The sequence below is a fragment of the Leucopleurus acutus genome (genome assembly GCF_964270905.1).
Source record: "Leucopleurus acutus genome assembly, chromosome: 6".
In the NCBI taxonomy this organism is placed as follows: Eukaryota; Metazoa; Chordata; class Mammalia; order Artiodactyla; family Delphinidae; genus Leucopleurus; species Leucopleurus acutus.
Genome location: NC_139149.1, coordinates 89,007,127 through 89,026,414, shown reverse-complemented (window position 1 = coordinate 89,026,414; position 19,288 = coordinate 89,007,127). Strand labels below are relative to the sequence as shown.

The following is a 19,288-nucleotide window of genomic DNA, read 5'->3' as shown; positions in this document are numbered from 1 at the left end:
AGCAGCTTCCTCCCAAGTAGGTGACACACCATGAGGACGAAACTAGTGATCCCCTTACTAGGAATGTCAAAGTTGGTATATACATTGTGCTCCCTGAGTGGCAGGAGAGGTGGGGTTGAATAACAAACTGTAGAGTTGTACTATTTTTGCAAGAAGTTGAGAGTAGAGGAGAAACTGGCAGCATGCAGCCGTATAGCTGCTGATCTGGTCAACTGAACAGAAATAAAGCCTAAATTATCATCCCCTAATCTATGCCATGTGGGCCCCTGCGAGTTGGGGAGACTAATCCAACATTGAGTCAAGCCTTAAGGGAGGAGTGTTGGAGATGATCATTTTCAGAAAGAACAGAGAAAGTGAAAATTATGAATAAATAGTTCCTTATGCTGGGAGGTGGTGTGCAGAGTTGGGGGCGAGACATGGCTCCTCTGAAACAGGAGTTTAAAGATGAGATACAAAAGCTCAAGAAATAAATAAGATATAAGAGTGAGCTCAGGGAACCAGGGTATGAAATAAAAGAGGAAAATATAGTCATTGTAGAAATGAAGGTCACTTTCAAAGCAGCACATATACACTATAGCTGATGATAATGGAGGTGAGCTTGAGAAATTTGAACAATCCAAAATGGAAAAAGTAAAAATAAAGACTAGAGGGCTTCCCTGGTGGCTCAGTGGTTGAGAGTCCGCCTGCCGATGCAGGGGACACGGGTTCGTGCCCCGGTCCGGGAAGATCCCACATGCCGCGGAGCGGCTGGGCCTGTGAGCCATGGCCGTCCGGAGCCTGTGCTTCGCAACGGGAGAGGCCACAACAGTGAGAGGCCCGCGTACTGCAAATAAATAAATAAACGAAAAATAAAGACTAGAGACAGACAGATATGGAAGACAGTAAATCTAGCATACCAATAATTGGTACCCCTGAAGGATACAATAGAATAAATGAAGTAGAAAAAAAATTCAAGATACTAAGGAAGAGTTTCCCACAATAAAAGATGAAATTCTAGAATGGCTTCTAGTATTTAAATATAGAGATTTAAAAAAAATTTTTTTTTTAATTTTTGGCCACACCACGTGGCTTCCGGGATCTTAATACCCTGACCAGGGATTGAACCCTGGCCCGGGCAGTGAGAGTGCTGAGTCCTAACCACTGGATCGCCAGGGAATTCCCATAAAGACTTTTATTGTTAGGTTAAAGTGGGGGGAAAAAAAAATCAAACCTCCGATAAAAGAGGCTGGCCTCAGGCTTTTTCATTCTAGGAGACATGGAAAAAAATTACACAAAGTCAATAGACAGAAAAGAAAAAAATATGATCCAAGACTTATGTCCACGCAAGCTATAGTTTTTAAATACAATTTCAGATGACATATATTTTTAAACAAAAACCATGGCTTATTTTCCATAAGTCAGTCCTTGGTGGGGAATGTGGAAAAGGGAGGTAAATATTTTATAAACTATTGAATCAAGAGATGAATTGAAAACGAAGTTAAAAGAGTAGTGATGAGCATCGAATAATTTTAAATGTAGGACAAACATTAAAATGTCATAAGCTATAGCAATGTAGAAATAATAATCTAAGGAAGAAACACTGAGTTGGAATGGGTAGGTAGTTAACAAAAACGGAAATTTTTCTCATTCGTAACATGAGGTTAATCACAATAATGCTAAATATACTAATTTTCTTAGTTTGGAGTAAAGAAATGTTATTTAAAGGACACAGACTATAAATCTTCCAAGAAAATAGACTGTATAGTGAAATATGTAATAAAAAGATAGAATTGAAAGCTAAAAACAATACAAAAAATAAGGTAATAAAATTAAGATGAAACATTTGTCATGTAAGTAAATACAAAATTATTAATTGGATGAACTCATTGATTAAAAGAAAATGACTCAGATTGGAGCAAAAAAGTCAAACCTGTTAAGAGATGCATCTAAAAATGGGACCAACAAATAATAATTTAGTAAATATTTTAGGCTTTGTGGTACAACTACTAGTTCTACTGTTACAGCATGAAAGTAGTCATATACAACGTGTAAATGAATGAACAGGACAGCCTTCCAATAAAACTTTATTTACAAAAACAGGCAGTGGGCCAAATTTGTCTTATAAGCCAGTGTTTGCTGACCTGTGATCTAAAACAGTGCCTCAGAAAACCTGAGAGTAAAATGATGGGTAAAGACTTAACCAGCAAGTTCACATCCAAAAAAATGGAGTACAGGTATTAGTGTTAGACAAGGTTGAATTCAAGACAAAAAGCATCAATTGAGTTATATTTCCTAATGATAAAGAGTGACAGTTTAGTGATCATGAATCTCTGTATCAAATAATACAGCTTTAAAATTTATAAAATAAATACAAGGAGAAACAAATAAGATGATAGTAGGAGATTTTGATTCATCTCTTCCAGCTCTTGGTAGATAGAGAAAGCAAACGAAATAAGTAATAACATAGTGAATGTTAATAGCATGATATATGATACAACTAACAACATACCCTGGAAACAACGAATACTCTTTCCCAGGAATATCTATTAGTCCCCAAATAAAAACTCAGTCAAATCCAAAATCAGAAATATATGCAGATTATGCTCCTTTTTCTTTTTTCCTTGTGAATTTGTTTTTATTAGGATATAGGGGATGGGTTGAGAAATATCTCCGTGGGTTATGCCCCACCAGGGAAGTGTCCATTCTGATCTTCCTGGGATAGCTTTTAGAACTTTTCCTTAGAGCTGCTATTCTTGCTGCCAGCGGACTCTAAAGGTCCACTGCTGAGTGGCTGCTCCTTGGAAGAGAATTTCCTCTTTTTCTTGGGGGCACTCTTGTTTCTGACTTCAGGGTCACTAACTGGTTCCTCTTTGGGGAACGATTTCTTCCTCTTGGGAAGACTTCCACTGCTAGCTGTCTCTTCAAGGTCACTGCTAACCAGCTTCTTGATTTCTTTTTCTTGGGTTTGGAGAAAGAGATGGGTCTTCCATTCCATTCTCCTGAGGAGCCTACTGGGGCTTTTGCTTTTCTTCATTTGGGGTCTTACACTCCTGGGAGGCAGCCGAGGACTTGCCCAGGGCATGAGTGTGTGCTGCAGTCAGCTCTCTGGGCTCTCAGCAAGGTCTCAGCACCTTTGTCCTTCCTCACACTCCTCTACACTGCTGCTGTTTTCTCAAGATGTGAGGGCAGTTGCAGCCAGCTGTTTCTCTTTTCCTTCTTCAAGTGTTTCTTCTGTTTCTCCAGCTTCCTTATAATCTCAGCATCTATTCTCTGCCTGAACCATTGCCTCCTTCATGACATCCATTCTTTTGTGGAATCTCTCCAGTCTCATAAGACAGCCGTTCCTCGACTTACTCATGAAGCTTCTCCCCAGATACGCTTGTGGGCACCTCAGAGAAGCAATCAGTTCATGAAGCAGTACTGCGTTTGTTTACTAGGTATCTGGAGATGCAGCCTTTGTTCTTGGTAGCTGCTAGGCCAATGAAGGTGGAATGGAAAATAAGTCCATATTTTGGGGTGTTACCCCTTGTCATCAGAGCTCTGGAAACTTGGTTCCTTTGTTGGGCCCAGAGAATCACTCAGACACCAGTATGCTCCTTATTCTTCTTCTTTTTTTTTTTTTGGTGGGATCTTAATTCCCTGACCAGGATTGGACCTGGGCCCCCGGCAGTGGAAGCACGGAGTCCTAACCACTGGACCGCCAGGGAATTCCCAATGCTCCTTATTCTTAACTAGCACTAAAACAAAGGGAAGCATAAAACTCTACCATCTGAAAAAATTAAATAACTCTTGGGTCAAAGGAGAAATAAAAAAATAAAATCCAAATCAACTAGAAAGTATTGATAATCAGAATTCTGTGTATTAGTACCTATGGGATATGATTAAAACAGTACTCAGGAAAATTCATAGATGTAAACCAATTACTAAGCAAGAAAAGAATGAAAATAAAAGAATTCAGCCCAAGAAGTTAACAAAATAATAAAATAAATGGAAAGAAAGCAGAAAGAATGAACAAATATAAAAGCAGAAATTGATGAATTAGAAAATACATGGAGGTGCTGATAAATCCAAGAGGTTTTTGTTTTGTTTTGTTTTGCTTTTGTTTTTGGGGGGAGGATATTGGTAAAAATATCAAACAGATAAACTCCTGTTGAACCCAATCATGAACAAAAGGAGGAAGCACAAATACCACGTATATGTATGGACATACACAGAATACGAGAATGAGTCACAGATATTTAGAAATTTAAACGTAAGAGATCACATTGCTAAATTGTATGCAGATAAACTTGAAAACCTGATCTGCAGAAAACACTAGCAGGCCCAGGCAACTTTCTAAGTAACATTATAACTACAATGCTTTTTAACTGTTCAGGAACATAGATTTTATAAATTGTTTTTTAAAATATTATATTAACACCTAATTCTGCCAAAGCACAAAAAAAAACCTCTAGACATTCTCAAAATACAAAAATCAGAAATCCTCAATATTAGCAACTGTAACTCAGCCATACATTAGAAGGATAATGCATGATGACCAAGTTGCTTTCATCCCAGGAGTGTAAGAAGAGTACAGTATCAGGAAACACTAAATAGTAAATTTTTTTTTTGCGGTACACGGGCCCTCCACTGCTGCGGCCTCTCCCGTTGCGGAGCACGCAGGCCCAGCGGCTACGGCTCACGGGATCCTCCTGGACTGGGGCACGAACCCACGCGCCCTGCATCGGCAGGCGGACTCCCAACCACTGCGCCACCAGGGAAGCCCAATACTAAATATTTTTAGTACATATTTTTAAAAGTACAAAAGAGAAAAATGATCATTTCCCTAGAAGCTGGGAAAGAATTCAGTAAAAATTAACCATCGATTCTGAGTTTTTTTTAAAAAAGAAACAACTTTTAATAAAGTAGGAATTTCTTTATACTTCTTTAACATAACACAGAAGTCAGCATTATTGCTGCCATTACTCAAAACAGTTCTCATTTAAAGTTAGGAGTACCAGTGGTTGCTATTATTAACATTGTTCCAGTAGTTCTAGCCAATGCAAATAGGAAAAAAGAAGAAGCATAAACATTGGAAAGAAAGGGGGAATCATCAATCTTGATAGATATGATGCCACCTAGATAGAATATGTCAGTAAAAAGTGAACATTAACCCTTCATATGATTTATAAAATATTCTCATACATATATAGGCTACTTTTTTCATACTGGCAGTTACTTTTTTCAGTCACTTATTTCCAGCCTATTTATTTCCTGAAGTTCGTGTAGATTTACTTGGACTAATTCATGAAAGATTTATGTTTGCCAGGTGGATGAGCAGGCCAAAGAGGGTGTAAAAATGAAACAGCATGGGTTTGCTTTGAAATAATTTCCTGTCCTGAACATCCAGACCTTTGGGGCAGCTAAATTTAAATTTTTAGTCCAACTTTTCTTCCTTGCCTCCTGATAATGTGAAAAGGGAAAGCTCTTATTTTTGTTTTACATTGATGTATGATTAGGTTTACTCAGTAATAAATGTGATTTTTATTAACCAGGCTAATGTTTCAGATTTTTTTTTTCTGCTAAAGTAAGTGTAATGCTTCTCAAAGGTAGTACAGATTCTCTCCCTTTATCATCAGCAGGTAAAATGTAGTAATAATAAGAACATTTATGAGTAATAACTTCTATTTTTTCAGTGCTTAACTTATACAAGGCATGGTACTTCGCGTGTTGCGTGCTTTGTATCATCGGATCCTTAGAGCAACCTGATAACATAGCTACTAATATTATCCCTGTTTTACAGATGAGAAAACTGAGGTTAAATCATTTGTTCAAGGTGAATACTGTAGTTACCTTGGCAGATAATCAGACTTGAGCAGACTTATCTTCTGACTCTTCAAGGATTTATGTATCTTGTCATTCACTGGTATAAGGAGTTTCATATTTAGTTTTCGAAGTGACAGAGTGTTTCTTGAGTTTCTCTGTAGCTGGTATCTAAGCTGTTCATCAGCTGTCTGGGTGACTTCTGGAATGTGGAGAAGGTGGGTTAGACCAGTGGTCCCCACCCTTTTTGGCACCCGGGACCAGTTTCGTGGAAGACAGTTTTTCTACGGACCGGTGGGGTGGTGGGGGTGATAGTTCAGGTGGTCATGTGGGCGATGGGGAGCGATGGGGAGTGGCAGATGCAGCATCGCTCGCTCCCCGGCTGCCCACCTGGTGGGCCGCGGGTTCCGTCACGGGTCCACGGCCTGGGGGTTGGGGATCCCTGGGTTAGACCACAGCAGCCCCCTATGTCCTGATGTGACAGGTTAGTTGTTTCAGTTTCATTGCAGACTATATGGTGTTATGGTACATAAATGTTACTGCTGGACCTTTTGTGTGTAGAGAGATAGTGACTATTGTGTGATTGCTTCCTTCTGTTTTCTTAAACCTCCAAAGACTCATAAGCCATGATAATTATCCTATAGCACAGTGTGCTGCAGAGCGCTCAACTGAATGGTGGAAATGTGGTGAATAGTCTTTGGACTCAAGAAATTTACAGTCTGGATGGGATAGGTAGGGGGGAATATTAGAGGGAAAATGACTTTTTAAAACAGGAATTTGTTCTTTTTTTTGTAGTTTATAGAAACATTTGTTATAAGCTGCTAAATATTTTGCCAACATATCAAAAAATGTAGAAGTTCTGGGGGAAGTTTTGGGTCTACGAGCTCATTCCATTGTCATTTTAAAGAGACCTGGGTTCTGAAAATAGGCATAGCATGCAACCATCAGTAGTGAAAAAAGTGACTTGCCACCTTATGACATTAGTTTGGTGGGAGAGCCCTGCTGCTTTGAGTTATTTACAAAACTTAACCAAAGCAAAAATTATTTAGTTCAATTTGGAGTGGTAGGGCAACTTAATATTTTATAATGTGTCTTATTATTTGAATTCAATATTGGGATGTTGGATTACAATGAAGAATCCATCCTGTTAGGAAGGGTGATATCCTAGTATTTTACTTCCCAGATGAGCAGGCTTTGCTTATTTCTCTTTGTTAACTAGGCCTTTTGATATTTTTGTAGACAATCTGCTTCATCTTGATTCTGCAGCATTCCAAACTGTGGTATCCTTGGGGTTCTCTTAACATTGCTATGGTGCAGAAGATTTAAAATCAGGTATGGCTGTGGGGCAGAAGTCCCTCAGTGAAATTCTCAACTTAAATCTGCATTATACTCTCTGATTTATCATTTGGGTTTCTTTTTTTGTGGTGGTCTTTTAGCTGATGTTCACAAGGAATAGAGTCACGTGATGTATGAAGGGAAACATATACACTTCTCTGAGGTTGACAATAAGCCCTTGTGCTCATATAGCCCCAAACTGTGCAAGCAGCGGCGACTCAACGGCTACGCTTTCTGTATCAGACACGTTCTGGAGGACAAGACTGCCCCCTTCAAGCAATGTGAATATGTGGCCAAGTATAATAGCCAGCGCTGCACCAACCCCATCCCTAAATCAGAGGACCGCAGGTAAGCGCTGACAGTGGAAAGCAATCTTTGATTATTAATTAGTAGGCTTGGGAGTTGGGTTTTTTTGTTTGTTTGTGTTTTGATATGATGAACTTAAATGTTGAGTTCTGGGGGTAATCTAAGTAAACTTTAGAATGGTTCTAAAGATGAGTGATGGCAATATTTAAGAAATGGAGTAGTAACTTTGGGGAATTATTTGAAAAGTATGTTTGTTTTCTTCTTTTTTACTTAATAGACTTTATAGGATTATTTAAAAAAAAATTTTTTTTTGCTTGAAGTCTTGGCACTGATGTGTTTGGTTTGCAGCCTTAGAAAGTATTTCCTGATTTCTCTACTTAGAATTCCATCAGCCAAAGTGAGAGAAATTATAGGAACTACTTAGGTGTTATAATTAATGATAATAATTTTAGAGTTTTTAAATCTTTGTTTGAAAGGTAGCAAATGGTATGTACTTATTGAAAAAGAATTATTCAAAAGAATGATTACTTGAATCATTCAGATTTACTTCCTCTCAGACTTCTTTTGGTTAAAAAGGGTTCCATATAGACTATATTTACTATAATTTAGAAACTGTATTTTCATAGTAAAGTAGGCTTTTTGACTAGGATTATGAATTTATATTTTTCTGAGTTAAATGTGGAGGTGTTTTTAAAGGAGTCTTATGCTGATTATTCATCTTTCATATTCTTAGGAAAATTTATATGATTTCACATGTAATCTCTTTTTTTATGTCTCTTTATTCTCAGTTCTCCAGAAACCATGCTGATCATTGTAGGATATTACAGAGAGATGCATGCTTATTTTCCTAAAAGTTTCAAATACTTGTTATCTTTAGGTAGAAATTTGAACTTTTTACTTCTGTCTTTAAAAAATACATATACAACCTTTATTTTTGTTCCTATACATAAGCGAATGTCACCTACGTAAATTGGTTGAAAAGGAATCATGTATTTTATATGTCATGGTGAGCAACTTTTAAACTTTTAGGGTGAAATAAATAATATGTACTGATAAATATCCCACCAAAATGAGTACAGTATAATGTGGTGATTTGGGAATACTCTCGTAGAATTTCTAATGAGCACTTTAGGCTTCAGATTACAATACCTGAAAGTTAGAAACAGCTGTTTAGTGAGGAAAGGAATAAAATTTTAATCTCAGGTGAGAAAGGTACCAAGGTATTAGGCTAAGCATGTCTGTCCAGTTGGTTTTAGCTGACTGAAAATAATTTCTTACTGCTGCCCTTTTCTAACTTGAAGAATGGATGGACTTGGATTAACTTTTTTACTTCAAGATCCATTATAATCACATTTCTATAATTTTGTCTTAAATTTAGTTTATCACACACAGTTGCAATTTTTGTCAACCTTGGATTTTTTTTATTTCAGTCGAAGCAAGTGTTATCTTAATAGCTAACAGCAAGAAGTAAAGTGAGAGTCACTCTGAATTTCTCCAAAATATTAATTCTCTGAAGCATACGTCTTCACCTTTATATTTGAAGTAATTTTCTTTTTTTAGAACAAGAAGGGAAAGGACTTTTGTGTTGCTGTGTCAAGAGAAACTAGGCTTAATAAATGCTAAGTTATACATTTTTTCAGAATTGGTCCAAAATCACATGAACACAAATGCTATGAATACTTTTCTTGTTGTAGGGTTGATTGAAAACAGATTAAAGTAGACATTAGTAGGAGGTAATATTTTACCTCAAGAAACCCAGATTGAATTCATGTAATAATATGTTTAAACCTGTGTATAAATATAATAGTTATAACTGTACTATATGATACAATGTAGAAAAGATGAATATTCTTTTGAAAATAAGCTTTTATCATTGTTAAGGCAGTTACTCCTTGGACACTTAGGGATTTGACATGGTTTCATGTATAGTTTTAGAAAACAAATTCCCAAGGACTTTTAATTGACAGAATTATCTGGTTGGTAGTCAGCTAGAGGAAGCTTCTTAATATCTGGTGTGTAACTTAACCTGGTGTGTATTATAAGTGCTAACTTATGGGATTCCGTCTTTTCGATAGAATAGTGTTATGTTCGGTAGAAGTACTGGTATAATTGAAAAGTCCATTTTCTAATATACAGTGGGAAGCTAAGGCCCATTACTGTAGCCTTGATAGCTTAGAGATAAATGGGTATATTAAGTTGGTTATTTTATATAGTATTTTAAATTTAAGTTTGGTATAATTTTATATATATATTTATTTAATGGTAGGTATTTACCAAGAAATTTTCTTGTTTCCTATATTTATTCTTTTCTAAAACAACTTAAGATATAATTCACATACCATTTGAAGTGTACACGCATTTGAAGTGTACAATTCAGTATTTGTTAGTTTATTTACAGGAGTGTGCAACTATCAACACAGTCTAATTTTACATTTTCATCCCCTCAAAAGAACCCATTTGCAGTCAGTCCCCTGTATTCTTTTAGACTGGAAATTCATATTTGCATTACTTTAAATGCTGTTCATAACTAAGCTGTTCTAATTCTAGTTATGAAGAATTTTCCCTTTTAGAAGAGGCAGAGTTTTTAAGAGTTCAGGTTAAATGTTGTGATAGTGTGACAGTGGCTGGAGTGGGAGTTGAGGGTGGGGTTGAAGGAGGACTGTACATGTGGATTTGCCTCTGCTGGATTAGGTAATGTAGTACATAGTAGCCTCATTTACCAGTCCAGGCTGCCCATGTAAATGAGCAGAAGAGTTTGATTTCTAAATTTAAAAAACCCACTTCATTTCTCCCCACTAATAGTACTAATCCTTTTGTTAATTTGAAAATGAGTAGAAAATAACAAAAACCATTAACTCTTTGTTGGGAAGCTTAGTACAGTTATCCCTGAAACCCTTTTCCCTGTTGGCTGCAGCTTTATGAATCTGTTCTGTTTAAGGTGTGTAAGGGACCTAGCTCAAACCTGCTAGGCACACGCGTGTGCATGCACGCACACACACACACACACACACACACACAAACACAGTGTAACGTCTCTTTACTGTCCAGAAAGCTTTTTCTTAATAGTTCTATTTAAAATTAAAGAGTGCCTCTGATAGATTTATTTTTAAGACAAACCAACAAAACCATGTGTCCTGATTTTTAGTGAATCTGTGTTTTTAACAGTCATTAAAACAGTTTTTTGTTGCAGCCCATTGAGTTTGGGGATTGACATTATTTACTTTCTTGCCTTTTTCCCCAAACTGTATTCTATGGAGATGTCATAAATATGCTGCAATAAAATAGGTGCCGTTTTAAATATGTTTGGGAAGCAGTGCTATATGGGTAGATTTCTACCCTTGGTGTATAATGCACATCATCATACAGAATGCTTTGAGAGGTTGTTTAGCAGAAACAAATGATGAAATCATTATCTAATTCTGTTTAAGCCAGCATTTTCCAAATTTATTTAAGCATGGAATACTGTTTTTATGACATACTTGTTAACATACCTTGGAACTGCATGAGGTATACCAGTTGAGGAAATACTACTTTTCTACTGGTTAGAAGCCTTCACAGGATTTCAGTGAAATTTATTGGAATAACATGCATTCTACTTTCTCATTATGTAGAAGGATTCTGTCTTTTCATAGTATTTTTAAAATAGCATTTATATTGCAGAAGTAACCTGCTCATTGTTGAAGACTTATTGAGTCTTTGTGAGCTTTGACTTTTATTTTTTTCTATTTTTTTAATTGAAGTATAGTTGATTTACAATGTTGTGTTCATTTCTGCTGTATAGCACAGTGATTCAGTTATGCATATATATACATTCTTCTTCATAGTCTTTTCCATCATAGTTTATCACAGGATATTAAATATTGTTTCCTGTGCTATACAAGCTTTGATTTTTAGTTTGTCTCAGCTCTGTCACTTTCCAGATAGGTGGCTTTGGGCAAGTTATTTAATTTGTATAAAATTTAGTTTCCTCATCTGTATAAAGGGCATTATTTTAGTACCTACTGCAGGTAGAAACCAGCTAGAGGAGATAATCCATGTACTTAACACGTGGCTGGCTATTGAGAAACTCATTTAATCGATTATCGCACTAACTAGTTTTATTATTTCATTTTCTCCTTCTCCCTCTCTCTCTTTGTGTGTGTATGTGTGTGTGTGTGTAGAACACACACAGTAGACATTTGACATTCTTTTTTTTTTTTAAACTTTTTATTTTATATTGGAGCATAGCCGATTAACAATGTTGTGATAGTTTCAGGTGCACAGCAAAGTGACTCAGCCATACATATACAGGTATCCATTCTCCCCCAGACTCCCCTCTCATCCAGGCTGCCGCATAACACTGAGCAGAGTGCCCTGTGCTATACAGTAGGTCCTTGTTGGTTATCCTTTTTAAATACAGCAGTGCGTACATGTGGATCCTGCACGCCCTGACTATCCCTTCCCTCCATCCTTCCCCCCTCCCCCCATAACCGTAAGTTCATTCTCTAAGTCTGTGAGTCGGTTTCTGTTTTGTAAATACGTTCATTTGTATCATTTCTTTGACATTTAACATTCTGAAGTGTTAATGTCATAAGATCTTTGTGAATCTCCAATACTTGAATGGCATTGGGACATGTATTTTTTTCTCCATAAGAGAATTTTAAGTGATCCTTTAGACTCCTGATGAGCTACTTTGTATGCTATGAATAGAGAATAACAAAGCAGTGTGAGAAGCAATAGCTGCAGTGGTTGGTTATCCAGGGCCACTCACTATTTGAATGACTTGCTTCTGTCTGGCAGCCTCTTCACATGTGCAATTCATATATTTGCTTTAGCAAAATTGCACAGACTTTGAGGATTGCTTGAGGGTAGTGGAAGTTGTGTAAATCACATCCATGAATGCCAAAGAGTTATTATAGTCATGCATTTTGAACATATTAGGATTCACATTTTATGATACGTAGTTTTATATTCTCCTTTTCTTAATATGTATCATGAAATTTTCCTGTATATGTGTGTATTTTTAAAGGTACTGCAACAGCCACTTGCAGGTACTTGGCTTTATCCCGAAAAAAGAGAGGAAGAAAAAGAATGATCCTATAGATGAGGTAAAGGTCAGGCACCAGATGGATACCATGGCCTTTAGCCTGACGGTGCCCACGTTGGCCTTGAAGATGCCCAATGGACTGGATGGAATGTCCCTCTCTCCACCGGGGGCAAGGGTCCCTCTCCACTACCTGGAAACTGAGTTGGAAGACCCATTTGCTTTCAACGAGGAAGATGATGACCTAAAGAAAGGGGCAACTGTGAGAAAGAAGTTGCAGAGCAAGTTGGCCCAGAATCGGCAGCGCCAGAGAGAGACAGAGATTTTAAAAGTTCGACAAGAGCACTTTAGTCCCCCTCCTGCACCTTCTCAGCAGCAGCCTCCGCAGCAGCACTCCCACCTGTCACCTTTATCCACTTTAAAACCTCCAGCGCCACCGCAGGGTCTAGTCTGCAAGTCACCTCAACCTCAGAACACCAGCCTACCAATGCAGGGAGTGGCCCCCACTCCACACACTATAGCACAAGCCAGGCAGTTGTCTCACAAGAGGCCTCTGCCCCTCCTGCCATCTAGTAGGGCTCCCGTCGTGGACCCGCCCAGGACTGACCGGGTCCTTATGAAAGCCACAGCCTTCTCTCCACACTTCTCTTGTATAAGTCGACTGCAGAGACTGGTGAAACTGTGCACCCAAAAACATCAGCTGGACACTGATCTGTTTCCCCATTTAGGTGAGTTACTGTCTATTTTACCATATCATGTGTGTGTAATGTGACAAGATGTGCCTATTGCACAAGGTTTTATTTTCATAACCTTCTCATGTAATAGGAGTAAAAGAATACTTGGACAGAGTGGTCAATTAAAGATTTGTATTTAGGTAGACCGCTTTAAAGTAAATATGCTACTGGACAGGACAGTGACTGGTGAACAGGTTACAGAAGAAATAGGAGCTGGGAATTTAGAATTCCAGTTATAGCTTCTAGCAGTAGTAGTAGCAGTATTAAAAGCAGTTGTGTTTGGTTTTGTGCCTCTGAGCTCAGTCCCTGTGTGTCTAATGAAGTTCTCCACATGTCTTATCACAGGACTTTGGAATAAGATAGCATTGTAAATATCTGCTGACAGTTTTCTGGAAAAAAAAAATCTTAAAGTAATACCTGTTCACGATTGGAAAGCAAAAAATTACAGATAAAACTTTAATGTAGTCAAATGTCTGTCTTTCCTTTGTTGCTTCTGAGTTTTATCTTACTCAAAATCTGATAGCGAGTTTATACAGTTATTCTGTATTTTCTATTAATAGTTTGTTTTGTTTTATTTTTGATCATTTAAGCCTTTGATTCACTTGGAATTTATTCTTGAATCTGTTGTGAGTTGTGATTCTAACTTTAGGAAAAATTATTTGCATGACATATGACAGCAATAGAAAAATGGGAAAAGGATGGGAATAGAGGAAGAAGAAATATAAATGGTCAATAAACAAATGAAAACCTCGATCCTCGTAACAGACGAGGAAACGCAAATTAAAGTAACAATGAGTTACCATCATATTGGCAAAAAGTATATCTGTTGTTGATGAGGATATGGGATCTCATACTTTGCTGGTGAGTAATGCAACAATATATACTAATTAAAAGTATATGTATAGCCAGCAAGCTCACTTTTGGGACTCTATCTACGGATAAAAAAAATATCAGAATGTAAGGATATGTGTTCCAGGATGTTTACTACAGCATTGCTTACAGTATTGCTTGCAGTATTAAAAATCTGAAAACAACCTTTATAACCTATAGGAAGTTCAGAATTGAGTAAATTCTGGTACATATACATTTTATGAAGTATGCAGCTATTAAAAAGAATGAATGAAATCTCCATCTTCTACCTGGATGTGCTCATGATACATTAACAAGTAGAAAAATACCAAGAGGTATTATACTGTCCCATGTTTGTAAAAATAAGCAAAGTGAACAAACAAGGGACACCAGTATATCTATTGATCAATCATATGGATAGATGTATGCCTCTCTGGTATGAGCATAGTTAAAGTGTGAATGGATGTACACTATCAGTCTGTTAACATTGGCTACCATGGCGGGGGATGGAATTGGACAGGATGTGTTTTGGGGAGATGGGAGTGATATTTCTTCTTCTATAGCTTCATATTATTTCATTTGTTAGTAAACCATGTATGACTTTTGGTAATTAAAAAAACTAATAAAACTTAAAGAAAAAATATAGATAAGCAAATTAATAAATTAAAACACCCCAAGCCTTATTAATACCTATTTGTTAATATCTTGGCATATTCTTTTAGATATATAAAAGTAAGTTCCTATTGTATGTACAGTATTGTAACCTGTTTAAAAATGTTTTGCAATGTATTATCACGTTAGTAATTTTTCATACACAGTTTGTCACAGCTGAATTCTTTCTTGAATTTAAATCATTTCCAATTTATTAAAGTGTAAAGTGTTGTAACTATATAGCCTTCTCAGTAAAATAATTACCGTCACGTCTTTAATTTTTCCTTCAAATAGATTCCTGGAAGCAGAATTGCTGATCCCAAGCTTTTGCACTTTTTAAAAAGGTTTTTGATGTATATTGCCAAATTTTCCTTCAGAATTATTTTGTCAGTTTACTTTTCTTTCAGCAGTGTATGAGAATGACAGTTTCTCTACAACTTTATAGCCCTGGATATTAGATATTATTATTATTTAGCCTTTGCAAATTTGATAGAAAGTTTGCTTTAATTTGCATACCTTAGATCAGTGTTTCTCAAGTGTTTGGCCTTAGAATCACTGTTTTTGCACTCAAAAATTATCGAGGACACGGTAGAGATTTTGTATATGTGAGTTATATTTACTGATATTTACTGAATTAGAAGTTAAAACTGAGAAATTAAAAAAAATACTAATTCATTTTAAAATAACAATAAATTTACTGCATGTTAACATGTTCTTTTTATGAAAAATAACTTTTCTAAAACAAAAACAAATATAATGGGGAGAGCAGCATTGTTTGACGTTGTTTAGCAGATCTTAATGTCTGATGTGCTAGATATGTGCTTCTGCATTCAATGTGTCCTGATATGTGGGGTTTTTTTTTTCTGGTTAGGAGATAAAAATATGGCCTTACACATTTGTAGCTGGAAAATGGAGGGATATTTTAATAGTTTTTTCCAAATAATTGTAGATATTAGTAATTGGTTCTACACCAAAACTTGACAAGTGGTAGTTTCTTAAAAATTAGTTTCAACATGGAATCTGAAACCATATCTAGGAATTTTGCATACTGTTACATTAAAATCCATTGATTTTCTTTCTTTTTTTTTTTTTTTTGCGGTACGCGGGTCTCTCACTTGTTGTGGCCTCTCCCGTTGCGGAGCACAGGCTCCGGACGCGCAGGCTCAGCGGCCATGGCTCACGGGCCCAGCCACTCCACGGCATGTGGGATCTTCCCGGACTGGGGCACGAACCCGCGTCCCCTGCATCGGCAGGCGGACTCTCAACCACTGCGCCACCAGGGAAGCCTTCCATTGATTTTATTTTTTAATTAATTAATTAATTAATTTTTGGCAGTGTTGGGTCTTCGTTTCTACGCGAGGGCTTTCACTACTTGCGGCAAGCGGGGGCCACTCTTCATCGCGATGCGCGGGCCTCTCACTATCGCGGCCTCTCTTGTTGCGGAGCACAGGCTCCAGATGCACAGGCTCAGTAGTTGCTCCGCGCGGCATGTGGGATCTTCCCAGACCGGGGCTCGAACCCGTGTCCCCTGCATTGGCAGGCAGATTCTCAACCACTGCGCCACCAGGGAAGCCCCCCTCCATTGATATTTGAATGAATATTTTACCCATGTGTGATGTTGTAACATCGTATGTTGGTCATTTGGAAGATATTGCTCTACTGAGTTACACAGATGTCCCAAATGTTGACACATTTCATTATACAAAAATTTTAGATTGCATTCATTAATATTAACACCAGTCTTATCGGAGAAGTCCAACTCTTAGGTATTTGTCATACTTTCAGTGATAAATTCAAGTTTTCCCCCAAAACTGAGCTTTCACGTGAACATTTGAATGTTACCATTGGCAATAAATACTGTTCATTGTTTTCCTTGGGGTGATGGTTTCACTATGTTCATTTTAGAAAAAATGACTGCAAGATAGCCAATAGTTTGTCAGTCACTCTTTCGAATAAAATTGGTATTGAATGAGGGAAAAGCAGCTAGTTCAGGTCACAACTAAGAGTTCTACAAAGTGCTTTTCCTCAAGACAGCTGCTGTACTTTCTTCGGATGCAGTAGAGTTGCTTTATATATACCTCACATTTCATCACACACAGCATCATAAAGACATATACACAAGAATCAAGATATAATCAAATAAAGTCTTTAATAAATGAGTGTTTTATCAAGGATGGTCTTAAATTGTTTTTTGTGTACTTGTTTTCATTTAATTGCAAGTCATGGTATGGAATATATATTGACAACTGGTACAGTTTTGTGCCCCTGCCTTGGTTCACGCTAAGGCGTCAGCAGTTTCACCCACCATGGGTTTTTTGTTGTTGTTTTTACCATCAGTGCAAATGTCAACACAGTAAAAAAGGCAAATAACATTTTAGTATTGTTTTGAAGATAGCGTTGACCTAAGCATCTCCCTAAAAAAGGGTTTCAGGGACCCCGGGGGATCTGTGGGCCATACTTTTGAGTAAGGACTGCTCTTTTAGATTAATAATGTAGTTTTGAATATTGGTTCATACTACTTTTTTTGGACATATGTATTTCCTATTTTATCTTGTCAGTTTTTTCGTCCATTTTTATTTAAGCATTTCTCTTTTTTATTGATAGGTGTAAGAGCTTTTTATACATATTTAATGTTTGTTGCAAAACCTCTTCTCACTCCCATTTGTTACTTGCTTTTAGTATCTACTATAAAGGTTTTGGAATTTAGAGGTTAAATTTTTTTATGTATTCTCTCTCTCTTTTTAAAGATTTCTTCCTTTTGAATCAGGTTTTTTTTCTCCTCTTGTTTAGGCTCTCTTCATTCCAAGAGTATATAAATATGTTTACCTATATTTTCTTTTAGTCCTTTTATTATTTTAGTCATCTGTTTGGAACTCATTAGGCATTAGTTTTGAGGCAGAGATCTAACTTTTCTTCCAAATGTTTGCCTTTTATTCTACCTTTTACCCATATCATCTGCTAAATTTTTATTTATATTTCTGTTTATTTCTAGATGCTGATAATATTTTAGCTTTTGAAACTATGACATTTTATGTTGTGTTGAGGGCTGACTTTTAATCATTTTGAACAGAACTAAAACTCATAGAAAAGTATTGTCTTTTTATTTTTTAAAAATTCAAGCATATGAGGGACCCAAATTTTTAAAACAGTTTATTTTGGAGAAACCAGAAATTACAGTGCACTATTATAACCAAGTGTACTCTGCATTCATGTCAGCAAAGAATACTTAAAGAAAAACGCAGTATTTAATTGGCTTCTACAGTCCTGTTTGGGCTGGTTATCTCAATTAGTTACGTTGAAACTAGTGATAATGAAGCCAAGATCAAAGGTTTGCTTTATTGGACAGTTAATTTTACAACAGGAGAAACACTTCCATCTTACTTCTTTTGACTTAGATCTTGACTTTTTCAGAGAAAGCATGGGTATCTTAGAAGACATTATTATGACTTCTACAGAAAATATAAAAAATAACAACTCATGTTCTCATTTTTAAAGGTGCCTTGAGTGTCACTTTGTGTTTGAAGGATCTCACCTTTCAACGTCCTGAAGGTGATGATGTGGTCACTTATTTGTTTTTTATTTTTTTGATTTACTCTTTAACAAACTACTAATTATTTTAGTTAGAGAAAGTAACTTAGTTTTTAAGATGACCTGACATTTTGAATAGTCATCTTGGAACTAGATTTGGCGTTTCTTTATGCCAATGGCAATATTTAATTTTAAGCATTTATAATTTGCATTTCAATTAACCTTTTCTTAATTTCCCAATTTGGCACATGTAAACTCATTTAAATTATGGAAGAAATCTGTGAGGTCCTTTTTAACTAACTGTGCCTAATGAAGATGGTCTTTTGATTTTTGAGGGTCTCGAGAAGGAAGACATAGAATACTAGTCATCAAGGTATCTAATTAAAGTTTCATAGTGGTATGAGTTTATTAAGGTTATGTAGTCCACACACTGTTGTATTTTAGGCTATGCAACATCAATATTTAAGACCTCTTCAAGATACAAAATTAAAAAGGCAAAACCTTTGGGACTTCCTTAGCGGTCAGGTGGTTAAGATGCTGTGCTTCCACTGCAGGGGGCACAGGTTCGATCCCTGGTTGGGGAACTAGGATCACGCATACTCTGCTGTGTGGCCAAGAAAAAAAGAAAAGGCAAAACCTGTATGTTGGAAGCTAACAATTATCCAGTCATTAAAAATAATAGGATTTAACAAAATAAATAAGCATTATTATACTGTATTTCTCCACTTTTCCCTCTAACCTTGTTTTCCAAATGGAACTCAAAATGTGACAGCTCTTGTTTAAAAGAACTGAAAGAAACCCCAAGCGATACTAGAAATAGAACATTGCCATCCTGCCCTTCCCTCTTCCCGTAGGGGACAAGAGCCTGGGAATGGCCCTGCCTAGTGGATGGTGTCCTTTCCTCCAGAGATGTTGTTGGGAAAAGGGGATGGAGTGTGCCTGCCTTTCACAATATATTCTAGGCCCCTTCTTTGTTGACTTATAGCATGAGTCCACCGGCACCTTTTGACTTTTTCTTGCCTGAACATGAATTAGGCTTCTTCTCCTGTCATTTTGAACATGTTTTATATCGACATTATTT

The 19,288-nt window shown here is 36.7% G+C and overlaps 1 protein-coding gene across 1 annotated transcript in view; it reads left to right on the top strand.

The window, feature by feature from the left end:
* INO80D (INO80 complex subunit D) overlaps window positions 1–19,288 on the top strand; it is a gene marked incomplete at its 3' end in the record, with an annotated part of 60,428 nt that overhangs the window by 11,604 nt on the left and 29,536 nt on the right. Inside the window, exons 2-4 of the mRNA XM_082840799.1 lie at window positions 7,021–7,113; window positions 7,218–7,464; window positions 12,431–13,173. Of these exons, the coding sequence (XP_082696925.1) occupies window positions 7,247–7,464; window positions 12,431–13,173 (961 nt within the window). The 5' untranslated portion in view covers window positions 7,021–7,113; window positions 7,218–7,246. The remainder of the gene's footprint in view (window positions 1–7,020; window positions 7,114–7,217; window positions 7,465–12,430; window positions 13,174–19,288) is intronic.